The 26954-nt window shown below is 42.6% G+C and overlaps 2 protein-coding genes and 1 pseudogene across 2 annotated transcripts; 1 reads left to right on the forward strand and 2 right to left on the reverse strand.

Moving 5' to 3' along the window:
* Positions 1 to 1906: 1906 nt before the first annotated feature.
* Positions 1907 to 3553, reverse strand: LOC109679797 (MLV-related proviral Env polyprotein-like). The gene has a single exon (XM_020154871.2). It carries the CDS (start codon positions 3551 to 3553, stop codon positions 1907 to 1909), a length of 1647 nt encoding a protein of 548 aa, XP_020010460.2.
* Positions 3527 to 9721, reverse strand: LOC109679799 (uncharacterized). The gene is given in 3 exon segments (XM_074041500.1): positions 3527 to 5132; positions 5135 to 6628; positions 6631 to 9721. Coding segments are annotated over 3 exon segments (5199 nt in total). The 5' UTR covers positions 8873 to 9721; the 3' UTR covers positions 3527 to 3669.
* Positions 9722 to 21775: 12054 nt separating this feature from the next.
* The window catches only part of LOC109679187 (suppressor of cytokine signaling 6-like), a 74505-nt pseudogene continuing 69326 nt past the window's right edge, over positions 21776 to 26954 (forward strand).

The following is a 26954-nucleotide window of genomic DNA, read 5'->3' on the forward strand; positions in this document are numbered from 1 at the left end:
CAGTGTGCCTTGGGTGACCAAGAGAAGTGGCTTTCACAGGGCTCCTTAAATTACAATAGATCTTTTCTATAAAAGTAAAAAAGTAAACTAAGGTCCCCTATACAAATCTCTACCTTCTAAGCCACTCCAGTACTCAGAACCTCTTAATGAGTGCTTCCTTCTTCAACAGGCAATGATAGGAAAAGGACAAATCGTACGTCCCCTTCCAGTTATCAGATCTAAGAGAAATTTAAAAACATCTAAACAGCTGTACTGATGGCCAAATACTTTCAAGCCTTTATCTCTGTGACTAGACCAGACTCTTATCTCATTAGAAAAGCAATGGGTTCGGGCCCAGGCCACTCAGGTTGGAAATGATTATATGACTCAAGCAGTAGAGTGCCGCTTTACAAGCAGAAAGTCCTGCGTTCAAGCCCAGTACAGCCAAAGTAAAAAAAAAAAAAAAATATTTGGGGCTGAGGAAGTAGCTCAATGGGAGAATGTCTGCCCAGCATGTGCAAAGCCCTGGGTTCAATTCCCCAGCATTACTAAAAAAAAAAAAATAAAAAAAATGATAAAGAAGATAAGTGGCATTAATGTCACTTCAGCCATCTCATAGTAGAAAAACGTAGTTGAACCTAGTATAATCCTCGTTCTTCAAGTGAGGAAACTGAGGCCCAGAACAGTTCAGAGACCTGCTCTCCAGAGTGTCAGGTGTCAATGTAAAATAACAACTTTACTTTACAGCAACAACCTATCAGAAAGCATACCACGGTGGACTTAGAGTCACAGGTGAGAGAGGTTCTCCTCAAAGATAAATTTCTAACAGTCAGCCCCAGATATTCTTAAAAACTCAGACTGGCTGAAGGGAAAAGTCATTGAACCAAGTAATACAGCAGCCATGCCTGTATTTACGGCCATGTCTGTATGTCTGGGACCTTACTAACAGGAGAGAAAAAGATAAGAGACACCATGGCCTCATTGCTGCTCTCAGAGAGGCCCCACCCGACTGGGGCCTGTATCCTGAACATGCTACCGTGGTGGACAGGAGGGGCACTTCTGCAGAGAATGCTTAAGGGGGACAGCCCGGGAGACAGCCTCACGCCCAACTGGGACCCTGCCCTCTGCAAGGGTAACCACTGGAGGTCTAAGTGCCCTCGTCACCTGATGGAAGATGAGGTGCCACCTTCCTATAGATTGATGGGTCCAAGCCTCCTGGCCACACTCCATTTCTTGGCTCAATGTTGAGGAGCCATAATGGCAGAAAAACAAAAGGTCATTGTCCTCCAAGACCTTTTTTACCTTTTTCTCCTGGTCCCCAGTCCAATGACAAAAGTTATCATTTGGGGCAAATCTGGCCAGCCTCTAGAGTTCTAGTTTACCTGGCCTCTGGCCTGCCCTTGGGGATGAAAGACCTGATTGCCCTTCAGTCTGGGGAGACCCTTCCCAAGGAACAGGGAGACCACTTGTGCGGATGCAAACAGCAAGAGGTTTATTCAGATGCACAGGTACCTGGGGCGGCAAAGTCGCTCGGAGGACTTGCGCGCCGTTAGGCTGGGGTCTAAGGCTTATATAGGGTTGGGGAGCGAAAGCGCGGGTACAGAAGCGAGATACATGGTTACAGGGTGGTGATTGGCCAATTTAAATGAGGCGGAACTTGGGTACAAACTGTTTTTGTTTTTCCCTTCCCTGGTGCCAGGTGGCAGACCGCAGATATCCTGTTTGGCCCTTGGCCGTTAGCAGAGATCCTGTTTGGCCCTGTTCTGTTACAGGGTGTTGTTGCTAAACTATTTATCCTGCGGGGCAGGTGCCTTTCATTCCCCCATTTTTTTTTAGGAGGGTTGTTGTGGATCTTCTATATCTATTTGTCTTAGCTGGTGGTATTGTTGGGTCAGAACCAGAGCCTGTATGACTGACAGTCTGTCCTTCATGAATTGGAGCAGCCGGTTAGAATGCAGGGTCCAAATAACAAGATCAAAAGGAGGATGAGTAGAGGTCCCAGGAGGGAGGAAAGTAGGGTAGTGAACCATGGGGATCGATTGAACCATCCTTCAAATAAACCTTGTCCTGATTCAAATAATTGTTGTCTTTGTTTAAGTCTTTCCCTGAGTTTAGCCATGTTGTCTCTTACTACCCCAGTATGATCTGCATAGAAGCAACATTCTTCTTTTAAAGCTGCACATAATCCTCCTTCTTGTAAAAATAGGATATCTAATCCTCTCCTATTTTGTAAGACTACTTCCGAGAGGGAAGTTAAGGATTTTTCAAGAGCGGTGACTGATTCTTCTAATGCCTTAATATCAGTATGCATTGCTGCTTGTAATTGCCTGAATTGTGAGGTTTCCATTAAGGCTGTAGTTCCTGTTCCAACCCCAGCTGCTATTCCTCCAATTGTTAGTCCTCCCAGTAGCAAGGCCAAGGTCATGGTTACTGGCTCTCTGCGGAATCGAGTAATCCCTTTAAAGTGGGTATAAATATATTCAGGGTCATGATAAACAATTTTAGGCCATAATTCAATTAGGACACAATAGTCTGAGGAGGTATTTAAGACCTGGGCGGATATGCAGGGGGTCAACCCCGTACTGCAAGCCCAATAAGTCCCATTAGGGCCTGTCAAATAGTATGAGCCTGGCCCGGTGGTTAGGGTCTGGTTGCACAGGTCCTTATGGGTTGTGGGGACCTTTCCAGCGCAAAGCCCTTGGCCGGACACTTCAGATAGTGTTAGCTTATGTTGGGGGTTGGTGTTACATTTGGTGGGGGGAGAAGTATAGTTAGTATAGTTACCTTGGATGGCTACCCCTTCGTAATAAGGGGGTCTCGAAACCAGACATAGCCAGCATTCCTGAGTCCTATTTGGGTTGGTGGCATTGAGAGTCAGGAAGGCTCCTTTTATTAGATTAAGTAATCTATCTCCCGTTCCAGGTGGGCGAGGAGTAATTGTAGTATTGGCTGGAGGGGTCGTTGGGGTGCCTTGGGGTAAAGCAGGTGGTATAGGCTGGGAAGGGGGCCGCTGTTCTGGCAAAACCTGATTGGGCCCCACGGAATGTGTGGGTGCCGGGCTAGATATTTGTCGGGTCAACGAGAACAACGCAACAGGGTCATATCCAGTGCGGTATAGGCGTATTCCCCAGGTCTTGGGACCGTCCCATGAGGCTGCTTTTCCAGTGTTAGTAAAAGTAATGATTAAGGGGTTGCATTTGCCTCCCGCAGTGGCCCCGGGCATTGATTTTTCCTGTGAAGAATTTGCATTATAGCAGGGCCCTGCGCCCGCAGGGAAACTGGAATTTCGCTTGAGGGTGATTAGGTCCCATGAGGATGAGGGGTTCCAATAGGCGTCCCCCGTTGTCTCGCAACCCCATTTGGCGCAGTACCCATCTTTGGCCCCCCCGCAGCCTTCTTGGATGTTCTGTCCTGGGCAAACATATAAACCTTTGTCTCTAGTCCTATATCGACCCATAGGATGGTGGCAACCATACCCGGGGAATGGCTCTTGGTCTGAGGGGTTCCATGATGGTCCCACCAGATCACAGAGGTCAAAAGGTAAGGCTGGAAAGCCATCTGTTAGCGAGGCCATTACAGAGGTTGCGTTTGCAGTTTTTCCAGTCTCGGTGTTAGTAATTACCCAGGTGATATTATAGATTTGATGTGGACCACCCGTGATTGCTGTTCCCAATATGGTCCAAAGTATGATTAAGGGGCCCCATAAGAAAGTCTTATCTTTAAAGGGTTTTGGGTTCGTTGGACTCTCCATGTTGATGTCCCAGTTGGCTCCTTCTCTTTGGGGTGATGGGCGGACTTGACGTGGGAAGCGTGGACCCAAGCGGCGATGCCGTCAACCTTTAGAGCGGTAGGGGTGGTCAGCAACACTGTATATGGTCCTTTCCAGCGAGGCTCGAGGTTTTTGGTCTGGTGTCTACGGACCCAGACAGTATCTCCTATCTGGAAGGGATGTGGCACCGTTGGCTTGCCCAGCTGTTCCCGATAGGCCGCCGCTAATGGTTCCCAGACCTCTCTCTGGACAATCTGCAGGGCCTGCAAATGAGCTTGTAGAGAAGGGTTATTAGCAAAATCAGCAATATTGGAGTTATAGAAGTTAACAGATGGTGGGGGTGTTCCATAGAGTATCTCGAATGGGGTGAGTCCATGAGGGCCTGGCGTGTTTCGGGTCCGGTAAAGGGCTAGGGGAAGGAGGAGTACCCAGTCTCTAGAGCCAGTCGCAAGCGTTAATTTGGTTAAAGTCTCCTTAATGGTTCTATTCATGCGTTCTACCTGTCCTGAACTTTGGGGTCGGTATGCACAGTGTAATTTCCAATTAATCCCCAATAGCTTGGCCACCAACTGACTTATTTGGGAGATGAAGGCTGGCCCATTGTCAGTACCTATTGTCTGGGGCATGCCATACCTGGGAAAAATCTCTTCTAGAAGCTTTTTAGTTACAACCTTGGCTGTCTCATGTTTGGTGGGGAAAGCTTCTGTCCATCCTGAGAAGGTGTCCACGAACACCAGCAAATATCTGTATCCATATAGTCCAGGTTTTACTTCGGTAAAATCGATTTCCCAGTGGGTCCCGGGGCGATGTCCTCGTACCCTGACTCCTGGCCCCAGTTTGGTCTTTCCCGCATTTACTTGTGCACAGGCCTTGCATCCTCTTGCCACCAAATGTAGAATATCATCTCTTCCTGGTAGATAGTAAATGTCTTTTTCCTTATCTAAGAGGGTTTTCATCTTTTTGGGGCTGAGATGAGTCAGTTTATGTAAATAGGTAATTAAGTCGTAAGTCTGTTTGGTGGACATGACTAACTTATTTTTAAATGTCCAATGTCCTTTTTCGGGGTCATATTTAGCCCCCATGTCTTTTAGGAGGTCTATGTCCTCCTTGCTATATGTGAGGAGGCGTTGTGGGACAGGCTTGGCGTTGTCTGTTGTCAAGGAAAAAACCTGGAAGAGTGATTTTTCGAGGGCTATTTTTCGAGCAGTGGCGTCTGCCAGCCTGTTACCCCTTGCCTCTGGGCTATGACCCTTTTGATGCCCTGGACAGTGTATAATACTCAGTCTTTGGGGTAAAAATAAGGCCTCAAGCAGGGCCAGAATCTCAGATTTGTTTTTAATTTCTTTACCCTCTGATGTTAGTAATCCTCGCCTGCGGTAGATCCTCCATGAATATGGGCAGTGGCAAAGGCGTACCGGCTATCAGTATAAACATTAAGCTTCTTACCTTTTGCCATCTTGAGCGCCTGGGTTAGGGCGATGAGCTCAGCTCTCTGTGCCGATGTTCCTGGTGGTAGGGCTTCAGCCCAGATTACCTTCGTCTCTGTGGTTATTGCAGCTCCTGCTCTTCTTTCCCCGTTGTCCAGGAAGCTGCTTCCATCTGTGTACCAAGTGAAGTCAGCATCCGGGAGGGGCTGATCCGTCAGATCTGGTCTAGTCCCATGCATTTCTGCAAGGATCTGGAGGCAGTTGTGGTCCTCTGCATCCTCCGGCAGAGGGAGCAAGGTTGCCGGGTTTAGAGCGACCACTGGTCCAAAGTGGATCCGGTCGGTGTCTAGGAGCATGGCCTGGTAATGAGTCATACGGGCATTAGAGAGCCAGCGGTCTGGAGGTTGTTTGATTAGAGCCTCTACCGCATGGGGCGCTAAAATAGTCAATGGTTGCCCCAGAGTCAGTTTGCTAGCGTCCTTAGTCAAAACAGCTATTGCAGCCACCATTCTGAGGCAGGGTGGCCATCCAGAGGCCACTGGGTCCAGTTTCTTTGAGAGGTAAGCCACAGGGCGCCTCCAGGGTCCCAGTTTCTGGGTTAAGACCCCTTTGGCATAGCCTCGTTTTTCATCCACGAATAATTCGAAGGGCTTGGTCAGATCTGGGAGACCCAGGGCTGGAGAGGCTAATAAGGCCTCTTTGATCTCTTTATAGGCCTTTTGTTGTTCTTCCCCCCAGGTAAAGAGAGTCCCTTGCTTTGTTAGGGGGTATAAGGGTGCTGCCATTTCAGCAAAGCCAGGGATCCAGAGGCGGCAGAACCCTGCGGTCCCCAGGAATTCTCGCAGCTGGCGGGGGCCCTGAGGGACTGGGATATTCATGATAGTCTGTTTACGGGCTTCGGTTAGCCATCTCTGTCCATTTTTTATCTGGTACCCTAGGTAGGTCACTTGTTTTTGGCAAATTTGAGCCTTTTTTGCAGATGCCCTGTATCCTAAGTTCCCTAGGGTTTGTAAGAGGGCTTTAGTCCCTTCTGTGCAATCCTCCTCAGAGGTGGCTGCCAGTAGGAGGTCGTCCACATACTGGAGCAAAGTTATAGCCGGGTATCGAATTCTGAAATCAGTTAAATCCCTATGTAGGGCTTCATCAAAAAGTGTGGGGCTATTTTTAAACCCCTGTGGTAGCCTAGTCCAAGTCAATTGTCCTGATATTCCTATTTCAGGGTCCTTCCATTCGAAGGCAAAAATGGGCTGGCTTTGAGGGTGTAGCCGGAGGCAGAAAAAAGCATCCTTTAAGTCCAGTACTGTATACCAGGTGTACGTAGGAGATAATCCACTCAGCAAGTTGTAAGGGTTAGGGACTGTGGGGTGGATATCTTCTACCCGTTTATTGACCTCCCTTAAGTCCTGTACTGGACGATAATCCCCCGTCCCTGGTTTCTTGACTGGGAGGAGATGTTCCAGGGCGACTGGCAGGGAACTAATATTCCATGATTCAGTAATCTCTTGATGTGAGGTCGAATTCCCTGGTAAGCCTCATGGGACATGGGATATTGCTTGACCGAAATGGGGGTCGCCGTGGCTCTTAATGGAATAACCAGTGGCGCCTGCTGTTTAGCTAATCCTATGTCCCCTGATTCCGCCCATGCCTGTGGGAATTCCTTCAGCCAATAAATATCCTTGCTAGGATCCCAGTTTGTCTTAGGCTCATATAGCTTGTATTCATCTTCTAAATTGAGGGTTAGCACACATAAGGGTTGATCCTGGGGTCCGGTAATGCGTGTCCTTGGCCCCTCAAAATATATGTGTGCTTGCAATTTAGTAAGTAAGTCTCTCCCTAGTAAGGGGTATGGGCAGTCAGGAACATGTAGGAAAGAGTGGGTCACCTTACCGGTAGCCAGTTGTACTCTTCGGTCCGTTGTCCATTGCTATCTCTTTCCACCGGTAGCCCCTTGGACCCAGGCTCATTTGTTGCTCAAGGGTCCCAGGGTATGGGTCAACACCGAATGTTGGGCCCCGGTGTCGAACAGGAAGGTGACAGGTTGCCCCCCAACATCAAGAGTTATCCTGGGCTCAGGGGGGAGCTCCTGGCCCCGACTTTCCTAATCTTGTAAATTTAGTAGGGAGGCCTGAGGTCTTGGTTTCTTTGGCCCCTTTGGTCTTTTGGGACAGTCCTTGACCCAGTGTCCTTTTTCCTTGCAGTAGGCACATTGGTCCTTGTCTACCTTAGGGCCCCTTCGATCTCCCCCGTGTCTATCTTGTCTTTGTCCTGAAACAACAGTGGCCAGCAGCTTGCTCATTTCTCTATTTCTTTTGCGATCTCTTATGTTTTCTCTTTCCTCTGCTTCTTTTCTAAGCCTTTCGTCCCTTTCCTCCTGTGTCTCTCGCTTATTGAAAATTCGCTCAGCTTCTTTTAATAAATCCTGGAGCGAACTTTCTCTAAGATTATCAAGTCGCTCGAGTTTCTTTCTAATATCTGGGGCTGACTGCCATATGAAGGACATAGAAATGTTAGTAGCCTGACCTGGGTCCTCTGGATCATATGGAGTATACATGCGATAAGCTTCTTTTAGCCTTTCGAGGAATGCTGATGGCGACTCCTCAGGCCCCTGTATTATCTGTTTAACCTGAGCCAAATTAGTGGGACGTCTAGCTGCCCCATGGAGACCCGCTATGAGCAACTGGCGGTAGAGGCATAGGTGGTTCCTACCTTTAGCCGTGGTGAAGTCCCAGTTGGGACGTTCTAGGGGGAATGCTGCCTCGATCTCATTGGGCAGCTGGGTGGGTCGACCATTTTCTCCAGGTACATTTTTTCTGGCTTCTAAGAAAACGCGCTGTTTTTCTTCTGTGGTTAGGAGCGCCTGGAGCAACTGCTGACAATCATCCCAAGTGGGTTGATGAGTTACTAAAATAGACTCAATTAAAGCTGTTAGTTTTGAGGGATCTTTGGAAAAAGAGGGGTTATTATTGCGCCAGTTATAGAGATCAGACGCTGAAAAGGGCCAATATTGAAGTTGGCCATTGGGTCCCGCCCGCAGCGGGAATGCCTGGGACGCGGAGTCGGGTGGCTGTTCTCTGCACCCTCTCAGTCGTCCCGCCATGGGGGAGGGAGCGGGGTCAGCCGGGGGCTGTTGGGGCTCGGCTTCTGTTGGTGGTAATGGTTGTGGGTCCTGATATGGGGGGGGTTCCTCAGTCAGTAGGTCTACCAGGAGGTCCTCGCTGGGAGGCAGAACCAGGGGCCTCTCAGTAGTTGTCTTCCTTGTCTCCGTTGAGGTCTCTGCCTGTGGGGACCTCATGAGGGCTGGATAAAGGGAGGATCTGGCAGGGGGTTGGGCAGGAGTGGGAAGTAGGGGTGGGGGTAGGGTTGGGGCAGAGGGAGCGGGAGGGTGCTTGGGAGTGACAAAGGGTTTGACCCAAGGTGGTGGGTCATGAGCAAGGGCCTCCCAGGTAACAATGTAAGCCACCTGGTCAGGGTGGCCATGCGGCCCTGGATTCATCACTTTATTCTTGACCTGTGAAATAATATCAAGGTTAAAGGTCCCATCTCGTGGCCAGCCTACATTGAAGGTTGGCCAATCAGAGGAACAAAGGGTGATCCATCTTTTCTTGCGGACGTCCATGGACCGGTTGTTAGCCGTGTCCTGGACGTCTCTCCAGTGCTGTAAAGTAAGACTCAGGGGGGTGGTAATAGATTGGCCCATTTCTCTAGATAGATTTATACCAAATATCAAACCAGCAAACAATAAACATAGACAAAGACAACACAGTTTCGCCGCGCGGCTTCGGCGCAGAACCGAAAGTAAAGTCTCAATTGGAGGGAGCAAGAGCCTGGAGCTCTCTCCCCGAAGAACCACATATCCCTCGGACTGTGGGAATGCCCCGAACAGTCCGATACTGGTATAAGGGTTCACAGAATACAGATGAGCCGAAAATTTGGCTCCAGACACCCCTGGGACGTCTCCCAGGGCTGCGGTCGGGAGTCTGAGCTCGTCAGCTCCTCCGCGATTCCGCCAAACACAGAGTGACACGGCCGGGTCGTACTAACGCAGGCGCACCCTGAGAATGTACAGAGACGAGACTCACAGAGAACAGATGCTGGCCAGCTTACCTCCCGAAAATGGGTCGGTGGTCCCTGGGTAGGGGTCTCTTGATCTCGCTGGGGCCTCCAAATGAAAGACCTGATTGCCCTTCAGTCTGGGGAGACCCTTCCCAAGGAACAGCGAGACCACTTGTGTGGATGCAAACAGCAAGAGGTTTATTCAGATGCACAGGTACCTGGGGCGGCAAAGTCGCTCGGAGGACTTGCGCGCCGTTAGGCTGGGGTCTAAGGCTTATATAGGGTTGGGGAGCGAAAGCGCGGGTACAGAAGCGAGATGCATGGTTACAGGGTGGTGATTGGCCAATTTAAATGAGGCGGAACTTGGGTACAAACTGTTTTTGTTTTTCCCTTCCCTGGTGCCAGGTGGCAGACCGCAGATATCCTGTTTGGCCCTTGGCCGTTAGCAGAGATCCTGTTTGGCCCTGTTCTGTTACAGGGTGTTGTTGCTAAACTATTTATCCTGCGGGGCAGGTGCCTTTCAGGGAGACCTCCTCTTCTGTCACTCTTTCCTCATAGTACCTGAAACTCCAGTGTCCCTGCTGGGATGGGATTTACTATCTTAATTAAAAGTTCAAATTCTCCTCCCCTCAGGCAGCTATCTCTGCTGCCCCCTCCTTCAGGAACAAAGAGATTCCACAGTGTGGACTGAGGAGATGAGTGTAGGGTGAGCCAGAACAGCCCTCCCTATTCAAATAAAACTCAAAAATCCCTCACAGTTTCCACACCCAAAACAATATCCCCTCAAGCCTGAGGGAGGATGAGGCCTTATGCCTATTCCTAAAAACAAAAAGGGCTACTAATTAGTTGCTCCAGCCCCTACAATATATTTAAAATTCTTATAAAAGTTAATTTTAAAACACAAGTTACAAAGTAAACAACTGGAAAGGATATAGATAGGTAATAAATGTATTTTTTGAGACGTTAAAGGAAAAAGGAATTTTTTTTGGATGAGAAGGGATTTTTAAAAAAAGGGTTTATCCTAAAGATTGCTTCAAATAGAAGGGATAAAAACAAGCCATCAAAGGGTTTAGTATGTTATATAAAGATCTAAGTAAGTTTTAAAAGTGCATAATAAGAAACTTCAGTGTGTGACAAAGTTAAAGTTAAATATAATCTAAGAGTTGCCTAAAAGATTTTTAGGGTCATGTCAAACTAAAATCAAATCCTCTATGTCTATAAAATAACAAGGTTATCTTAATATTGTTCTGCTCTGAGTAACAACTACAAAAAACCATTACAGAGAAAGATTTTATCAAAGAAATTATTTGTGTTTTCTGCTGATCCTGTCAAGCTTTTAAGTACTACTAAATCAGAGTTCATTTATATATTTGCTTATGTGTCTTAAATGACCACCTTGTAACAGTGTTATGTTCATTTATATATTTGCTTATGTGTCTTAAATGACCACCTTGTAACAGTGTTATGTTATACTTTATCTAAATATGGTACAAACATTTAAGAAGTTAAAAGTGTCAATTTATATAAAATAATGAGCTAAAGCTCTCTTTTATCCAAGAGTGTTACATTTAAATCCTGACAGTCCCTGCCTCCCACAGGTCACCTACCTAGGTGTGGCCTTAAAGGGACAGACTCACTCCCTGAGTCATAAATGCATCAACCCAATCTTCTGTTTCCCAACCCCCATACCATAAGACAGCTTACAGCTTTCCTGGCAGTTATAGGACTTTGCAGAATTTAGATCCCTAGGTATGTAGTCCCTGAACAGACACCTTTCTTTGCTCCTCCTAATATTCCTATTTGGGTCTTAGATAATGTATGGCCACCCATTTCTCTCTCTGTAGTTGGAGGACTCCTGAAATTGTCTAGGGAACAACATTTCACAGTGGTTCTCCTGGCCAATGCCCATCCTGATGCCTATGTTCTCGCTCTTCTATTCTTAAGCTTCCTCCCTTGTATCATACTACATGTCTGCTCTTGCTAATCAAAAATTTAACCAGTTTTACTTCCAGGGAACCAACCTCTCCAAAACCATCCAGGGGACTGCTCTGAGGGGCCCCCATCGGGACACAGGAGCCTGAGGATCTTGCCTCATACAATGCCCCCTGCCAGCAGGAAGCAGCTAAAGAGACCAATGCTTCACCCCAATTCCTGATCCTCAGCCTCTACCGTCATCATTATTAAAGAAAAAATGGGGGAATGATAGAACAATAATGTCGCCATTTTGTGAATCAGCCAAAATGGCAGCCCCGCCCTTAAACAAATTCCCACGCTCTAAGACAGCCCCACCCCTACCAGAGACTACTGCACATGCGCTAACCTCCTCAACTTCTCCCTTCTATAAAAGCCACTGCTCGCCCAGACTCGGGGCTGCGCCATCTTTTCCCCGGCCAGCCTGGCAGTTTGGGCCTGCCATTAAACTTTGCTCTGTGGACGTGAGTTTTCTCGTGAGCTTTCTTTGTGAGCAGTGTTTTTCCTAATAGATGGTATGTAACTTAGATAAAAGAACTATAGCTGTAGTGTATATCCATATACACTTTTAACTCTATAAATGATTTTATAACATTTAGATACACATACAAGGCACTGACAGTGTTAGAACCATTTAAAAGAATTTTTACTAAGTTGAAACTTAAGTTTCCTCAGTGTTGCCTAAAAATCTTAAGGTTTTGCATCTGTTAAGAGACTAATTTAGGCAGGATGCAAAGAATAGTAATTAACTTCAATTGGGCTATGAGGAGAACTTACTCATTGAGTTTGATGAGGTTTTTTAAAACTTAAGACATGTTTGCTAAGAAACAATAAAACATCAGAACTATCATATACTGAGCAAAGACGCTGATACCAAAAACAACATTTAAATGGAAAGATAACAATATAAAGGAAGACAATCTGTTAAGTGTTAAGGAAACATCTTAATATGAACTTTGTAACCAGAACAGAATTAATTACCAATCCAAATTGCACCAAGGTAAGTATGGTTGATACAAACCCACAGAGTGTAGTCAGTTTTCCCTAAACTGACTACAGTGAGATGTGGGCAGAAAGCTTAGGATTTTGTGGCTGTGATGAAAGAGCCAGAAGAATGTGTACACATCAGGCCATGGGGCTGTAGTTAGCTTGTAAACTGAAAAGAATGGGGGAACAAGTACATTTTCTAAAGAGATAATAATAAACCAACAATATTAATGTCTCAAATGATTCGATACAGAAACAGAGATAAGGGGGTAAGCATAAAGTTAGGAAACCTAATGCCAGAGTCATGGCTTGGATATCAATAGAAATCTCACCCTCAACTGCTGAAGTTAACTAACAGAATGTCCCAGGACACACAGCAGGGTTATTGTTGAACTTCGTGCAGCCTAAGAATAACAGGCTAAGTCTGTTAGTGACACACATAATTTAATGTTCTAGGATTGATCACCTTTTAGTAGACCCCAATAAAAACTTAAGGTGTCATCATCCCATCTGGAGGGTGAACTTCTGTTTGGTTTTGGTAAAATTTTGAATCAGCCTATAGCACCAAAAATTCCTGACAGTTATTTTAGTAAAACAGAGACCCATTTTAAAATACATATTAGTACTTTAAATTTTGACCTCAGAAAACTCTCTAGGAAAACTTTAAACCATATCCAACCCAATTACACATAAACTTACAAGCTTTAAGACCTTAATTTGTGTCTTGAAACAACCTTTGTAAAAACCTGAAGTTAGATAACACTGTTTTTAATAAAACTCTTAGCAACCTTATATCTTAGAAGACTCAGAAAGAAAAGTAAATTAAACTATCTTTTTTATAATAGCAATTTAAAAAAGAACACATGGGTCAATAAACCTAATTATGAAAGAATTAAATGTAAATTATATTCATGATAGAATAAATAGATTGAGATTACTGTCCATAAATTTTTACTCCTAAGGCAGAGGATAGTTAGACCTGGTTGGGATTAGAATTATAGATAACTTTCCAAAACAACAGTTTTACAAGTTAAATGTACAAGAGTAGTTAAGAATTACCCTAATGACACACACACACACACACACACACACACACACACACAGATGTTTTGACCTAGGCATGCCAAAAAATGTCAATTTAAGTGCACATGTGTGAACTCAAAAAATAATAAATAAAAATTAAATAACAACAATTGGTAGGAGACAGACTAAAAGCATACAATAATGCCCAAAGCAATCACATTAATTCAGAGTGAGCTGTTAAACCAATCATTTTTGTTATTATTTTTAGTAAGTTAGCTAGCCAGATTCTAAAATAGTTTATAATGGATCTTTAACACAAATACCCTATTCTTCATCCAATCCTTAACAGTTTAATGCATTAAAATAAACATGTATAAAACCTATATTAATTTAGAGAAATTTTTTTATTCATATGTACATATAATGTTTGGGTCATTTCTCCCCCCAACCCCCCACCCCCTCCCTTAACCACCCTAACCCCTCCCAATCCCCCCCACCTCCTCCCTTCCAGGCAGAAACTATTTTGCCCTTATGTCTAATTTTGTTGAAGAGAGAGTATAAGCAATAATAGGAAGGAAAAAGGGTTTTTGCTAGTTGAGATAAGGATAGCTATACAGGGAGTTGACTTGCATTGCTTTCCTGCACATGTGTATTACCTTCTATATTAATTCTTCTCAAACTAACCTTTTCTCTAGTTCCTGGTCCCCTTCTCCTATTGGCCTCTTTCGCTTTAAAGTATCTGCATTAGTTTTTCTGTGTTGAGGGCAACAAATGCCATCTAGGTTTTTGGGTGTCTTACCTATCCTCATACCTCCCTTGTGTGCTCTCCCTTTATCATGTGATCAAAGTCCAATCCCCTTGTTGTGTTTGCCCTTGATCTAATGTCCACATATGAGGGAGAACATATGATTTATGGACTTTTGGGCCAGGCTAACCTCACTCAGAATAATGTTTTCCAGTTCCATCCATTTACATGTGAATGATAATATTACATTCTTCTTCATGGCTGCATAAAATTCCATTGTGTATAAATACCACATTTTCTTAATCCATTCGTCAGTAGTGGGGCATCTTGGCTGTTTCCATAACTTGGCTATTGTGAATAGTGCTGCAATAAACATGGGTGTGCAGGTGCCTCTGGAGTAACCTGTGTCACATTTTTTTGGGTATATCATCAAGAGTGGAATTGCTGGATCATATGGTAGATCTATGTTTAGATTTATAAGAAGCCTCCAAATTTTTTTCCAGAGTGGCTGTACTAATTTACATTCCTACCAGCAGTGTAAGAGGGTTCCTTTTCCTCCCCACCCCCGCATCCTCTCCAACACCTGTTATTAGTGTGTTGCTAATGGTGGCTATTCTAACAGGGGTGAGTTGGAATCTTAGTGTGGTTTTAATTTACATTTCCTTTATTGCTAGGGATGGTGAGCATTTTTTCATGTGTTTTTTTGGCCATTTGAATTTCTTCTTTTGAGAAAGTTCTGTTTAGTTCACTTGCCCATTTCTTTGTTGGTTCATTAATTTTGGGAGAATTTAGTTTTTTGAGTTCCCTATATATTCTGGTTATCAGTCCTTTGTCTGATGTGTAGCTGGTAAATATTTTCTCCCACTCTGAGGGTGGTCTCTTCAGTTTAGAGACCATTTCTTTTGTTGAGCAGAAGCTTTTTAGTTTTATGAAGTCCCGTTTATCTACGCTAACTCTTAGTTGCTGAGCTGCTGGGGTTCCATTGAGAAAGTTCTTGCCTGTACCTATTAGTTCCAAAGTATTTCCTACTCTTTCCTGTACCAACTTTAGAGTTTGGGGTCTGATATTAAGATCCTTGATCCATTTTAAGTTAATATTGGTACAGGGTGATAAACATGGATCTAGTTTCAGTTTTTTGCAGACTGCTAACCAGTTTTCCCAGCAATTTTTGTTGAAGAGGCTGTCTTTTCTCCATCATATATTTTTAGCCCCTTTGTCAAAGATAAGTTGGTTATAGTTGTGTGAGTTCATATCCAGGTCCTCTATTCTGTTCTACTGGTCTTCATGTCTGTTTTTGTGCCAGTACCATGCTGTTTTTATTGCTATTACTTTGTAATATAGTTTGAAGTTGGGTATTGTGATACCTCCAGCGTTGTTCTTTTTACTGAGTATTGCCTAGGCAATTTGTGGCCTCTTGTGTTTCCATATAAATTTAATGGTAGATTTTTCAATCTCTTTGATGAATGTCATTGGAATTTTGATGGGAATTGCATTAAACATGTAGATTACTTTTGGGAGTATAGACATTTTTACTATATTGATTCTACCAATCCATGAGCATGGGAGATCTCTCCACTTTCTATAGTCTTCCTCAATCTCTTTCTTCAGAAGTTTATAGTTTTCCTTGTAGAGGTCATTCACATCCTTTGTTAAGTTTACATCTAGATATTTGATTTTTTTTGAGGCTATTGTAAATGGAATTATTTTCATTATTTCTTTCTCAGTTTATTCATTATTAGTATATAGAAATGCTAATGATTTTTCTACGTTGATTTTAAATCTTGGTACCTTGCTATAGCTGTTGATGGTGTCTAGGAGCTTTTGAGTAGAGTTTTTTGGGTCTTTAAGGTATAGGATCATGTAATCTGCAAATAGGGATATTTTGACAGTTTCTTTACCTATTTGTATTCCTTTCATTCCTTCTTCTTGCCTATTTGCTCTGGCTGGAATTCCAGTACTATGTTGAAACGGAGTGGAGATAGTGGGCATCATTGTCTAGTTCCTGATTTTAGAGGGAATGGTTTCAGTTTTTCACCATTAATTATAATGCTGGCTGTAGGTTTGTCATATATAGCTTTTATAATGTTGAGGTACTTTCCTTCTATTCCTAGTTTTCTTAGAGCTTTTATCATGAAATGGTGTTGGATCTTATCAAAGGCTTTTTCTGCATCTATTGAGATGATCAAGTGGTTTTTGTCTTTGCTTCTGTTAATGTGGTTTATTATGTTTATTGATTTTCGTATGTTGAACCACCCCTGCATTCCTGGGATGAAGCCTACTTGTTCATGGTGAATGATCTTTTTGATGTGTTGTTGAATTCAGTTTGCCATTATTTTATTGAGGATTTTTGCATTAATGTTCATTAAGGAGATTGGCCTATAGTTCTCCTTTTTGGAGGTCTCTTTGCCTGGTTTTGGGATAAGGGTAATACTGGGTTTATAAAATGTGTTTGGCAGTTTTCCTTCCCTTTCTATTTTGTGGAATAGTTTAAGGAGGGTTGGTATCAGTTCTTCTTTAAAGGTCTGATAGAATTCAGCAGAGAATCCATCAGGTCCTGGACTTTTCTTTTTAGGGAGACTCTTGATTGCTGCTTCATTTCATTTTGTGTTACAGCTATATTCAGGTAATCAATATCCTCTTGGTTCTGTTTTGGATGATTATAAGAATCTAGAAATCTGTCCCTTTCTTTAAGATTTTCAAATTTATTGGAATATAGGTTCTCAAAGTAGTCTTTGATGATTTCCTGGACTTCCATGGTGTTTGTTGTTATCTCCCCTTTTGCATTCCTGATTTTATTAATTTGGGTTTTTTCTCTCTTCATTTTGGTCAGGTTTACCAGGGGTCTATTGATCTTGTTTATTTTTTCAAAGAACCAACTTTTTGTTTCATTAATTCTGTGTATTTTTTTTTTTTGGTTTCTATTTCATGGACTTCAGCTCTTATTTTTATTATTTCTCTCCTTCTATTTGTTTTGGGATTTGCTTGTTCTTGTTTTTCTAGGGGTTTGAAATGAATCATTAGGTCATTGATTTGAGATCTTTCAGTCTTTTTAATATATGCACTCATGGCTATAAACTTTCTTCTCAGGACTGCCTTTCCTGTGTCCCATAGTTTCCAGTAGGTTGTGTTTTCATTTTCATTGACTTCCAGGAACTTTTTAATTTCCTCTTTTATTTCATCAATGACCCATTGTTCATTAAACAATGAGTTATTCAGTTTCCAGCTGTTTGCACATTTTTTGTTATTATTTTTGTTGTTGAATTCTAGTTTTATTACATTGTGATCAGATAGAATTCATGGTATAATTTCTATTTTCTCATATTTGCTGATGCTTGCTTTGTGCCCTAGGATATGATCTATTTTGGAGACAGTTCTGTGGGCTGCTGAGAAGAATGTATATTGTGTAGAATTTGGATGTAATGTTCTGTAGACATCAACTAGGTCCATTTGATGTATTATATTTTAGGTCTAGGATTTCTTTATTGATTTTTTGTTTGGTTGACCTATCTATCAATGATAGTGGGGTGTTAAAGTCTCCCATGACCACTGTGTTGGAGTTAATATATGCTTTTAGGTCCTTCAGGGTATGTTTGATGAAATTGGGTGCATTGATATTGGGTGCATAAAGGTTGATAATTTTTTTTCCTTTTGGTCTAGTTCCCCTTTTATTAGTATGGAATGTCCTTCTTTATCTCGTTTGATCAATGTGGGTTTGAAGTCTACTTTGTCAGAGATAAATATTGCTACTCCTACCTGTTTTTGGGGGCCATTGGCTTGGTAAATCTTCTTCCAGCCTTTCATTCTAAGCCTATGCTTATTTCTATTGGTGAGATAGGTCTCCTGTAAGCAACAAATTGTTGGATCTTCCTTCATCAAATGGTGCCTTTTGATGGGGGAATTAAGTCCATTAACATTAAGTGTTAGTACTGATAGGTATGTGGTGATTCCTATCATTTAGTTGTCTTAGTTGTTTGAAGGTTTGATTGTGTGTACCTAACGTGAGGTTACTCTCTACTTTCTTGCTTTTTCTTTTCCTATAGTTTGGTGCTGCCTGCCCTTTCATGTTTATGTTGGGTTTTACTTTCTGTGTGCAGAGTCCCTTGAAGAATCTTTTGTAGTGGTGGTTTTGTGGTCACATATTGTTTTAGTTTCTGCTTATTATGGAAGACTTTTATTGTTCCATCTATTTTGAATGATAGTTTTTCTGGGTAGAGTATCCTGGGATTGAAGTTATTTTCATTCAGTGCCCGGAAGACCTCACCCCAAGCTCTTCTTGCTTTTAATGTTTCTGTTGAGAAGTCTGCTGTGATTTTGATGGGTTTACCTTTGTATATTATTTGTTTTTACTCTCTTACAGCCTTCAATATTCATTCTCGAGTCTCTGTACTTGTTGTTTTAATGATAATATGCCGTGGGGTAGTTCTATTTTGGTCAGGACTATTTGGTGTTCTGGAGGCCTCTTGCACCTGTATGGGCATAGATTTCTGTAGATTTGGGAAATTTTCTGTAATTATTTTGTTGAATATATTACGCATTCCCTTTGCTTGCACCTCTTCTCCTTCTTCAATGCCCATGATTCTCAGGTTTGGTCTTTTGATGGAGTCAGTGAGTTCTTGCATTTTCTTTTCACAGGTCTTGAGTTGTTTAACTAATAGTTCTTCAGTTTTTCCTTTAATTACCATTTCATCTTCAAGTTCTGAGATTCTGTCTTCTGTTTGTTCTATTCTGCTGGACTGGCCTTCCATTTTGTTTTGCAATTCTGTTTCATTCTTTTTTCTGATGTTTTCCATATCCTGAGTCACTTCCTTTTAATGTCTATTTTCATCTTGAGTTCATTTATCTCTTTATTAATCATGTTCTTTGTTTCACGTTGGTGTTTATGCAGTGCTTCTATGGTTTCTTTTATTTCTTCTTGTGCTTTCTCAAATTCTCTATTTTTGTTGTCTTGGAATTTCTTGAGTGTCTCCTGTACATTTTTGTTGACCATATCCAGTATCATCTCTATAAAATTCCCATTGATTACTTGCAGGATTTTTCTTTCAGAGTGTTCTTGTGGGCTTTGTTGGGTTCTTTGGCATAGTTTATCTTCGTTTTGTTGGAGTCTGGATCTGAGTATCTGTTTTCTTCATTTCCCTCTGGTTCCTGTACTAATTTATTACTGGGGAAAAATGGGTTTCCCTCTTTTTTTCATCTTCCCATCATTGCCCTTGCTATTGTTACTGTCCCTGTACTGTGTGTAATTCAGTATTGTCTGGCTTGTAATAATAACAATGGTGATATCTAGAATGGAAGGGTAAGAGGAGAGGGAAAGTAAAGAAGGTAAATAAAAAGGGAAAAACAAACAATTGAAAAAACAAATAAACAAACAAACAATAACAAAAAAACCAGTGCCAAAGAAATAAACAGGGAGAGATAGTGTACTAATCAATGGTAAGCTAAATAGGTATTAGAGAGACAGAGAGAGGATTAAAAAAAAAAATCCCCAAGTTCAAAGGCAAAAAAGTTTCAGTCTTAATAATTTTGGTGTTAGTCCCTCTGCCACCAATCCTGGAGGTAGTGTTCGGAAGTAGTTTGGACATTGTCTCATCAAAGGGGAAAAAAAAAAAACTCAAAAACCAAAACAAACAGACAAACAGAGAAAACAAACAAAAAAACAAAAAACAAAACAAAAATCCCAAGTTCAAATGGAATTTGAATCCTTCTAGTTCTGCCATTGTCTCATCAAAGGAAGAGAAAAAAAGAAAAAAAAAAAAAGAGTCTGGAGACAGCTTTGTGAATGTGTATCTGAGGCTGTGGCTCACCTGCCCACTGCTGTCAGCCTGCTGTTGCTGGAGGCTTTATTTGTGCAGATCTCAGAGGTGAGCTTAGCACTCACCTAGCCCTGCAGGCTTTGTTTATTTAGAGTTCTCCTGGGCACCATGGCTGCTGTTACAAGCCTTCCCTTCTGCAAGCACACTGGGGGAGGTGGTGCTGAACCTGCCTTCTCTGGCCAGCTTGTTTATTTACAGATTGTGTGGGAAGTGTCCTTTCCCCATTCTCCAGTGGAACCCTCCTCACGATACTGTTACAAGCTTTCCTGATCCAAGGTTGCTGGGCGGGGGCTGCCTCTCCTGACTTCTCAGGTGGCTTTTTTATTTACAGTTCCATGAAGGATTGCCCCTCCCCCACTCTTCAGAGCTCAGGGTGCCCTGTCCTCTTTGCTACGTGTCTTTTTTTTGTTGTTTATTCGGTTTTATTCCTCTTTTTCCCTGGGTGGGGGTCAGTCTGTCAGGGGGCTATGCTGATCTGGCCCAGTGTTGTTTATGGGAGTACCTCGTGCTGCTTAGCTCACCTGGTGCTCTGCTTCTCTTGAGCTGATAGGAGCTGGTGTCTGGTGGCGTAGAAGCCCTCCTGGTTTCTCTGTTTACTGTGGAGTGGGGATGCTATGCACGGCTGCGGGTGTGGAGGAGTCAGAGTTTTACTTCTTCTTGGTGGTTTTTCCTGCAAGATGTATCTCCAGCGTCTCTCCAAGATTTTAGTTTAGGAAGCACACTTTCTGCTTCCTCCCTCTAGTTGCCATCTTGGAATCTCCTAATTTAGAGAATTTGAACCACAAGTTAGTTGTAATTTTCCCAGAGGATGGCAAGATGGCATCACCCATGAGTTTTCCTATCCCTAGGGTGTGGCTTCATCATGATGGCAGCATTTCCTGTGACCACCTGGTCTCTCCAAAGGGTCTCTCAAATGGAACACAAAGACATGTTACTTGCAGTATACCAGCTCAAAAGAGCAATCTGTAGGAATAAAAGACATCTCCTTCTGAGAGTCAGGTGTTAACGCTCATATAAGTTAGTCATCTTTTTTAGATTATTAGGATCAAAGTATTACCAGTATGTAAGGATACAGCCAAGTGACTATGTTGGCTTCCCCTATGATGACTGGTGGAGAGAAAGAGAGAGAGAGGGAAAGGAAATGGGGAAAACCCACCCTTTAAGAGATAGAGCTGGTCTCCTAAGGGATACCCCTGCATCTCTGCATGAGGCTCCTGAATGGAATTCCCTATGCTGTCTGGTGGAGAGAGAGAGGGAAAGAGAAGGAGGAAAATTGCTCTTTGTGAGAGACAAGAGCTTTCCAAGATCCTCAAGGCATCCCTCTTAGACCAAGAAAGTCTCAGTTGCAGGTCCTTCTAACCTGGCTTGGCCTAAGGACTCTCATCAATGTCTCTGTGTGAATGAATTGTGGGGTACCCTGACTTCCTACCGGTCTCCAAAGGGCCAGTCCCTTACACCCTTACATGAGGGTTCCTAAATGCTGATCCTAAATGCTAACCCAACTATCATCCTAATGAAGAGACCAAATAATTGAAAAAAAAAAAAAACAACTATGGTGGGATTTTAACTCACAGCCTTATACTTTCTAGACAGATGTTCTACCACTTGAGCCATTCTGCAAGGTCTTGTTAGCTTCCCTAAAAAAAAAAAGAGACTTATAAACTATCTTTTGAACTGGCAAATGATCCCATTAATCCCATCAGTGAAGGGTGCCAGCTGCTTGCTGGTGGACCTGGGGCTTATGTCCCTGGGACAGGGGAATTTGACCTTGGGGTGAGCACTTCAGTGACTCCTGCAGGCCATGGAGACAAGGAAAGTGCAGGTGAGAGTTGAGACCAGGTGCCCAGGGCAAACAGTGGCATGGTGGGTAGATAGGCAAGAGAGCAGGACAGAGGAGGAAGAGGATGAAAGCTGTGGACACATGGCAGCCTGAGATCCTGGGCCATGGCCACCAGAACTGGTAGCTTTAGCTTCCCTGGGCACTCACAGTGCCAGTAGTGGAGTGGTGGCCATGGATCCCTGGTGGGTGGTGGGTCTTGGAGCTTGTCTGGCACTGGTGCCACTTTTTGTCTGTGTTGCTCCCTTCAGCCTGCTAGGCCATGTGGATTCTGACAGCTGCTGCAGACTGAGAGGTCTGAGAGGTGGGGCTAGAGACCTGGGGCATGGGTGCATGGGCGCTGCTGCTGGCAGTGCCTGGACTGTTGGCTGCCTCACCTCTGGCTCCACAAACCTCCCATCCTCCAAGCCCTTCCAGCCATCCCCAGGTGCTGCAAGTGGCAGGCAGCCCCCAGCCAGTCAGTGGCAGTAGGCACTTGGTCACTAAGCTGATGTTCCCAGACTGACACTGTGAGGGGGGACCAGAGACTCAGGGCATGGCACAAGGGGGCTCTTGTCTCTTCCTTGTGCCTGGTGCTGTTAAGCTCCCCGGTCCCTCTGATAGGTAGCAGGTAGGCATAAGTGGCGGCCACAAGAGGAAGAGAGGAAGAAATCACTTTAATTCAACTTTCCAGCTTCACTAATCTCTATTTTAAAGATTAGGTAGTCAGACCAAGAGGCTATTACAGGATGTTCTAAAGTTAGCCACTACCCTAAACTTAATTCACTTTCTACCCAAGAGTGATCCACATCCAACACAACAACTATGTCTGAAGCACTGAAGCAGGGAGGTTTATACAAGTGAATTTAACAAAACAAAGACCCAAACCTAGGAGGTTAGGAATTTTTAACAGAAATTCTCCATCCATTAGCACAGGAACTAGTAGATTACTCGATGTCTCTCTTAACAAGACAGTGACCCAAATCCTGTAAATCACCCCAGGGGACAAAATGACCCCTCCTATTTATCTCAGTCACTCAGATCCATTACCTTTGGTCATGTGTATTCCCCCAACTCTCCAGTACAAGACTAAGAGATGGGGACCACCACTCTGTTGGCAGTGGTTCTTTTCTTAATAAAGTTTGGGAAAAATGCTACTGGACTGTGAGGAGGAGGTAGGAGGAATTAAAGGAAAAAGGGGGGAGGAGAAGGTCAGAGTATTGTGGTTTTAAGGCAACTTGCCCCAGAGGGAAGCTGGGATGTGGGAATCTTTGTATGCGCATTCTCCAGGAACTCTAAGCCATGGGGGGAGTGTTGGGTCCTAGGGACCCCTGTGTCTTCCAGCTACATTTCCCAAGGGCAGCTTGGCCCATCCTTTGGCTGTGATTTTAGAGAAACAGAAGGAAGAGAAGAAAAGAGAGTAGGAATAGAGTCTAGGGGCTCTCCCTTTCTCCTGGCTGGCTTTGCCATATCTTTGCAGTGGGGTGGAGTTTCTGATCAGAAGACTTCCAAATTCTTTGTATTCCACCAGGAAAAATCCATGGCAGGACACATGCGTGTTAATGGGGTTTATTAAAAGTCAGGGAAGGGAAATACAAAAGGGAGCATGGTGGGGCTGAGGTGGAATCTGGAGGCAGAGAGCATGCTTCCCTTCTCCAGGTGCTTTTAAAACTTATGCTGACCTATGAGAAGGTTGGAACCAGGTGATTCCCATCCAATAATTAATGAGTGGGTTGGGGCATGGGTGATTCTTGGGCTAGGTGAAAACAGTTCCTGAGCCAGAGCCTGGTCAATCTGAAATGCAATATTTTTCTGAGTCCCAAACTTTCCCTAATTCTAGCTTACCTTAATTCTATGTTTTAAAGGTTTCTAGGATAAAATGGAATAACATAATACAGTGGTTGGCTTAGAATTGCCCTTAGATAAATGCCCCTCTTTAGCCTTCCCATTCTACTTTTTGTAGGAAAATAGTGGACCATGAGCCTGGAAAAGAAACTTGAGACAAGCTGAGGAGGGTTCTTACTATTAGTACTTTGTTCACCCAATAGCTTCCCTTTGAAGGTCGTAGAGCTGAGGAATAACTGTGTTTTCCTTTCTAAATGATTGGGCCCTATGCATAGAATCTTTTTCTTACTGCTTTACTAAGTTTCAAGAGATGAAATTTCAATTCAAGCTGCAAATTCATCAGACAATCCATTAAAGGAAGGAAACATCTCCAGAAGACTAGAGGTTCTCTTTTGCATCTTTGAGATCTGTTTGCTTTATCCTTTAACTGCAGTTGTATAGACAAACAAGCCAAAAGTATTCCTGATCGTTTTGTTTTGTTTTGTTTTCTATGTAAAAACTGGCCTCAAACTTGTAATCTTCCTGCCTCAGCCTCCTGAGTCTGGAATTACTAGTGTGTCCCACTTTGGCTGGCCTCCTGACTGCTTTTCTTACTACTTTGCCCTCAGAAATATTGACATACCTGTCTTTATTGTTGCCTCGCCCATTCAATTTAACAGTTGCACTTTTTGTTTTCTCCTACTTTTTACATTTCAACTTAAAGCCCTCCTTCAACAAGTCTGCTATTTTTCTAGATGATATTAATTAAAACTGATTATTACTGCTAGGTGAGTATAGTCTTCATGGAAGAGATTACTGGATGATCATTTCAAAAATCTCTCAAAATATTGTACGCATCTCTTCTCCATCTCTTTTATTTCAACTTTTTTATCATTCCTATGTGTATAATCCAGCAACTAAAAAGTAATAACAAGGATAATAAATCAAAATAAATATTACCGCCTATGCTAAAAGTATTCACAAACTTAAGGTAGAGTCAAGGTTAAAATTACTTACAGACTTCCAAACAGTCTTTTTAAAAAGTATACTTAAAGTACTTGTCTATTCTAATTATTGACTATGCTATCTAATGTGAGGGACTCTAAAGTCAAGATTGCAGCAAAAATTAAAAAATATATTTTAAGTTATTGTCAATGATAAGTCTGATAAAAATTCGCAAATGATTTTATTTTTGCAGTCTAAAGTAGAAGTACAGAAATCATTTGCAGAGTGTATATCCCTTTCCCACATTTTAGAATATATCCAATATATCAAGATTAAAGGTGGCATTAGGAAAGACGCCCAAGTATTAACCTTCCAGATCCTTGTTCCTGCAGACAGACAGCAGTGCCTACTTGAAAGAATTACAGTCCCAAGTGTTCCCAACTGCTGCTTCCACAACTGAGCCTATGCTGGTAGTGGTAAGACACATGAGCTACAGTTTTGTTCCAGTCTCCCACAACTGGGAGTTAGAGAGTCTTAATGTAAAACACTGCATTATTTCCTTCCCAGATCTTGTTTGTTTATTTACCATCTCTCCCCACTGTAATTCCACGAGGACAAGACTATTCTGCATACTGCGCCTCGTACACACATGGCACTTGTAATGGCGTCATCATTTCTGGAATTAGTAAGTCAAGGTATCATTTTTTTTGACTTTTCAAACTGTCCCATCATGATTATTTTAATAAATTCAGAAAATTTAATTACTAAAAAATAAAATATGAAAACAAAAATACAATCTCCATTTTTTTTTAGTTTTAGGTGAAATAGATATAAAACTTGTCTGTTGAAATGCTATAAAAGTTTCTAAATGTGTCTTTAAAAATTCTGTATTTCTCTTTTGAGAATAATAAAACAAAGTTTATGAAATAGAAGCTGTCAGAGAACTAACTTTGAATAGCACTTTTTAGTGCTTAATCTGCCACTAACTAAATTTGGTGAATCTGTTTTGTTTTTAACTTGTGGTACTGGGGTTTGAACTCAAGGCTTATCTCTTGCTAGTCATCTGCTCTACCATCTGAACTACACCCCCAGCCCAGTGAATAGTTCTTTAAAAAATTTTTATTATTGTTGTTGTTCTGGGTGGTGGTACATTGTAGCATTTACAATGTATCAAATATCCACTCCTCTCTTTCATCCTCCCTCCCCCTATTCCTGGAACAGTTTCCACAGGTATCAATTTTGTATTTACATACATGTGTATACATTATTTGCACCATGTTCACCCTCCAACCCCTTTTCCCCACCACCTCTCCCCTCCAACCAGTGCCAACTCCGCCCCCAGAACCTGTTGCGCCCTCCTCTTCTCTGATTTTGTAGAAGAAAAACAAAACATAATTAGAGAAATATGGCATTTTTGCTAGTTTGAGATAAAGATAGATACACAGGGAGGTTACTTGTGTTGTTTCCATGCATGTATGTAATACAACCCCAATTAGTTCATCTCAACCAGTCCTCTTTACTCTTTCCTAGTCCCCTTCCCATGGTGGCCCCATCCTGTTTAAAATTTCTGTATTCATTCCTGTACAGTGAGCACATCAACCAAATAACCATTCAAGTTTTTGGTTTCCTTCCCTTACCCTATCCTTCCATGCATGGCCTTCCCTTACTATGGCCCATGTCCCATAATTTTGCTGCAGTTGTTGTAGGTCTATAATTTGCATATGAGGGAGAACATGCAGCTTTTGGCCTTCTGAGCCTGACTAACTTCACTTAAGATGTTATCCAATTACATCCATTTACCTGCAAATGACAAATTTTCATGCTTTGTGACTGAGTAAAATTCCTTTGTGTATAAATACCACATTTTAAAAATCTATTTGTCAGTAGTGCAGCCCGGTGAATTTATTTTAAACCCATAACAGTCTGTTTGGTCATTTGTAAAATGGAGAGCTGATCTAATTCCCCAGAGGTTGGTGCCAACTCATTCCCTATTTCCTTCTTGGTTAAGTTTAATCAGTACTTCTTCTGAAGGAGGGAGACTTGACAGTGATGAACTCATGTTCCAAGGCTCCCTTTCACTTCCTCCAGACCTGAGACAAATGCATAAAGATCTGCTATAAGGCTTGGTTATTCTGGAATCAGGGCTATGCAGCCCAGAAACTGGTGATTCACTAGATTGATATTTGAGGTTGATCACTTTAACATAGCGGTTCTCTCTCTCTCCTCTGAAATGGTTCATATTCCTTTCCCGGCTTTATGTTTATGCTTAGCATTCAGTAAGACACTGTATAGTTTGTGTATCTTGTTTGTAATCTGTCAACCCCCCTAAAATATAAGCTCCTTCAGAACTACAGTTTTTATCTTTTTGGTTCATTACTTTGAAAAAACCTAAAACTGTGCCGACACATGGGAGTTATCAAGCATTTTTTGAATAATGAAAAAAATAAATCTCAATAAATGTCACCAAGATGTGATTTAATGTGCTTTTTTCATTTTCCCTACTTTCAGAATTTGGAGTGTTCCTTTTGTTTTGAGTTTTATGATAGTTTTATAGGAAAATTCAATATTTGAGGTAATTTGAGCATAACTTTGAAGCTTTTTTTGA

This window comes from Castor canadensis, chromosome 9 (genome assembly GCF_047511655.1).
Source record: "Castor canadensis chromosome 9, mCasCan1.hap1v2, whole genome shotgun sequence".
NCBI lineage: Eukaryota > Metazoa > Chordata > Mammalia > Rodentia > Castoridae > Castor > Castor canadensis.

What these genes read in the sequence shown, in the direction of transcription:
- LOC109679797 (XM_020154871.2), bottom strand. Translation starts at nt 3,553, where the DNA reads ATGGCCTCGCTAACAGATGGCTTTCCAGCCTTACCTTTTGACCTCTGT.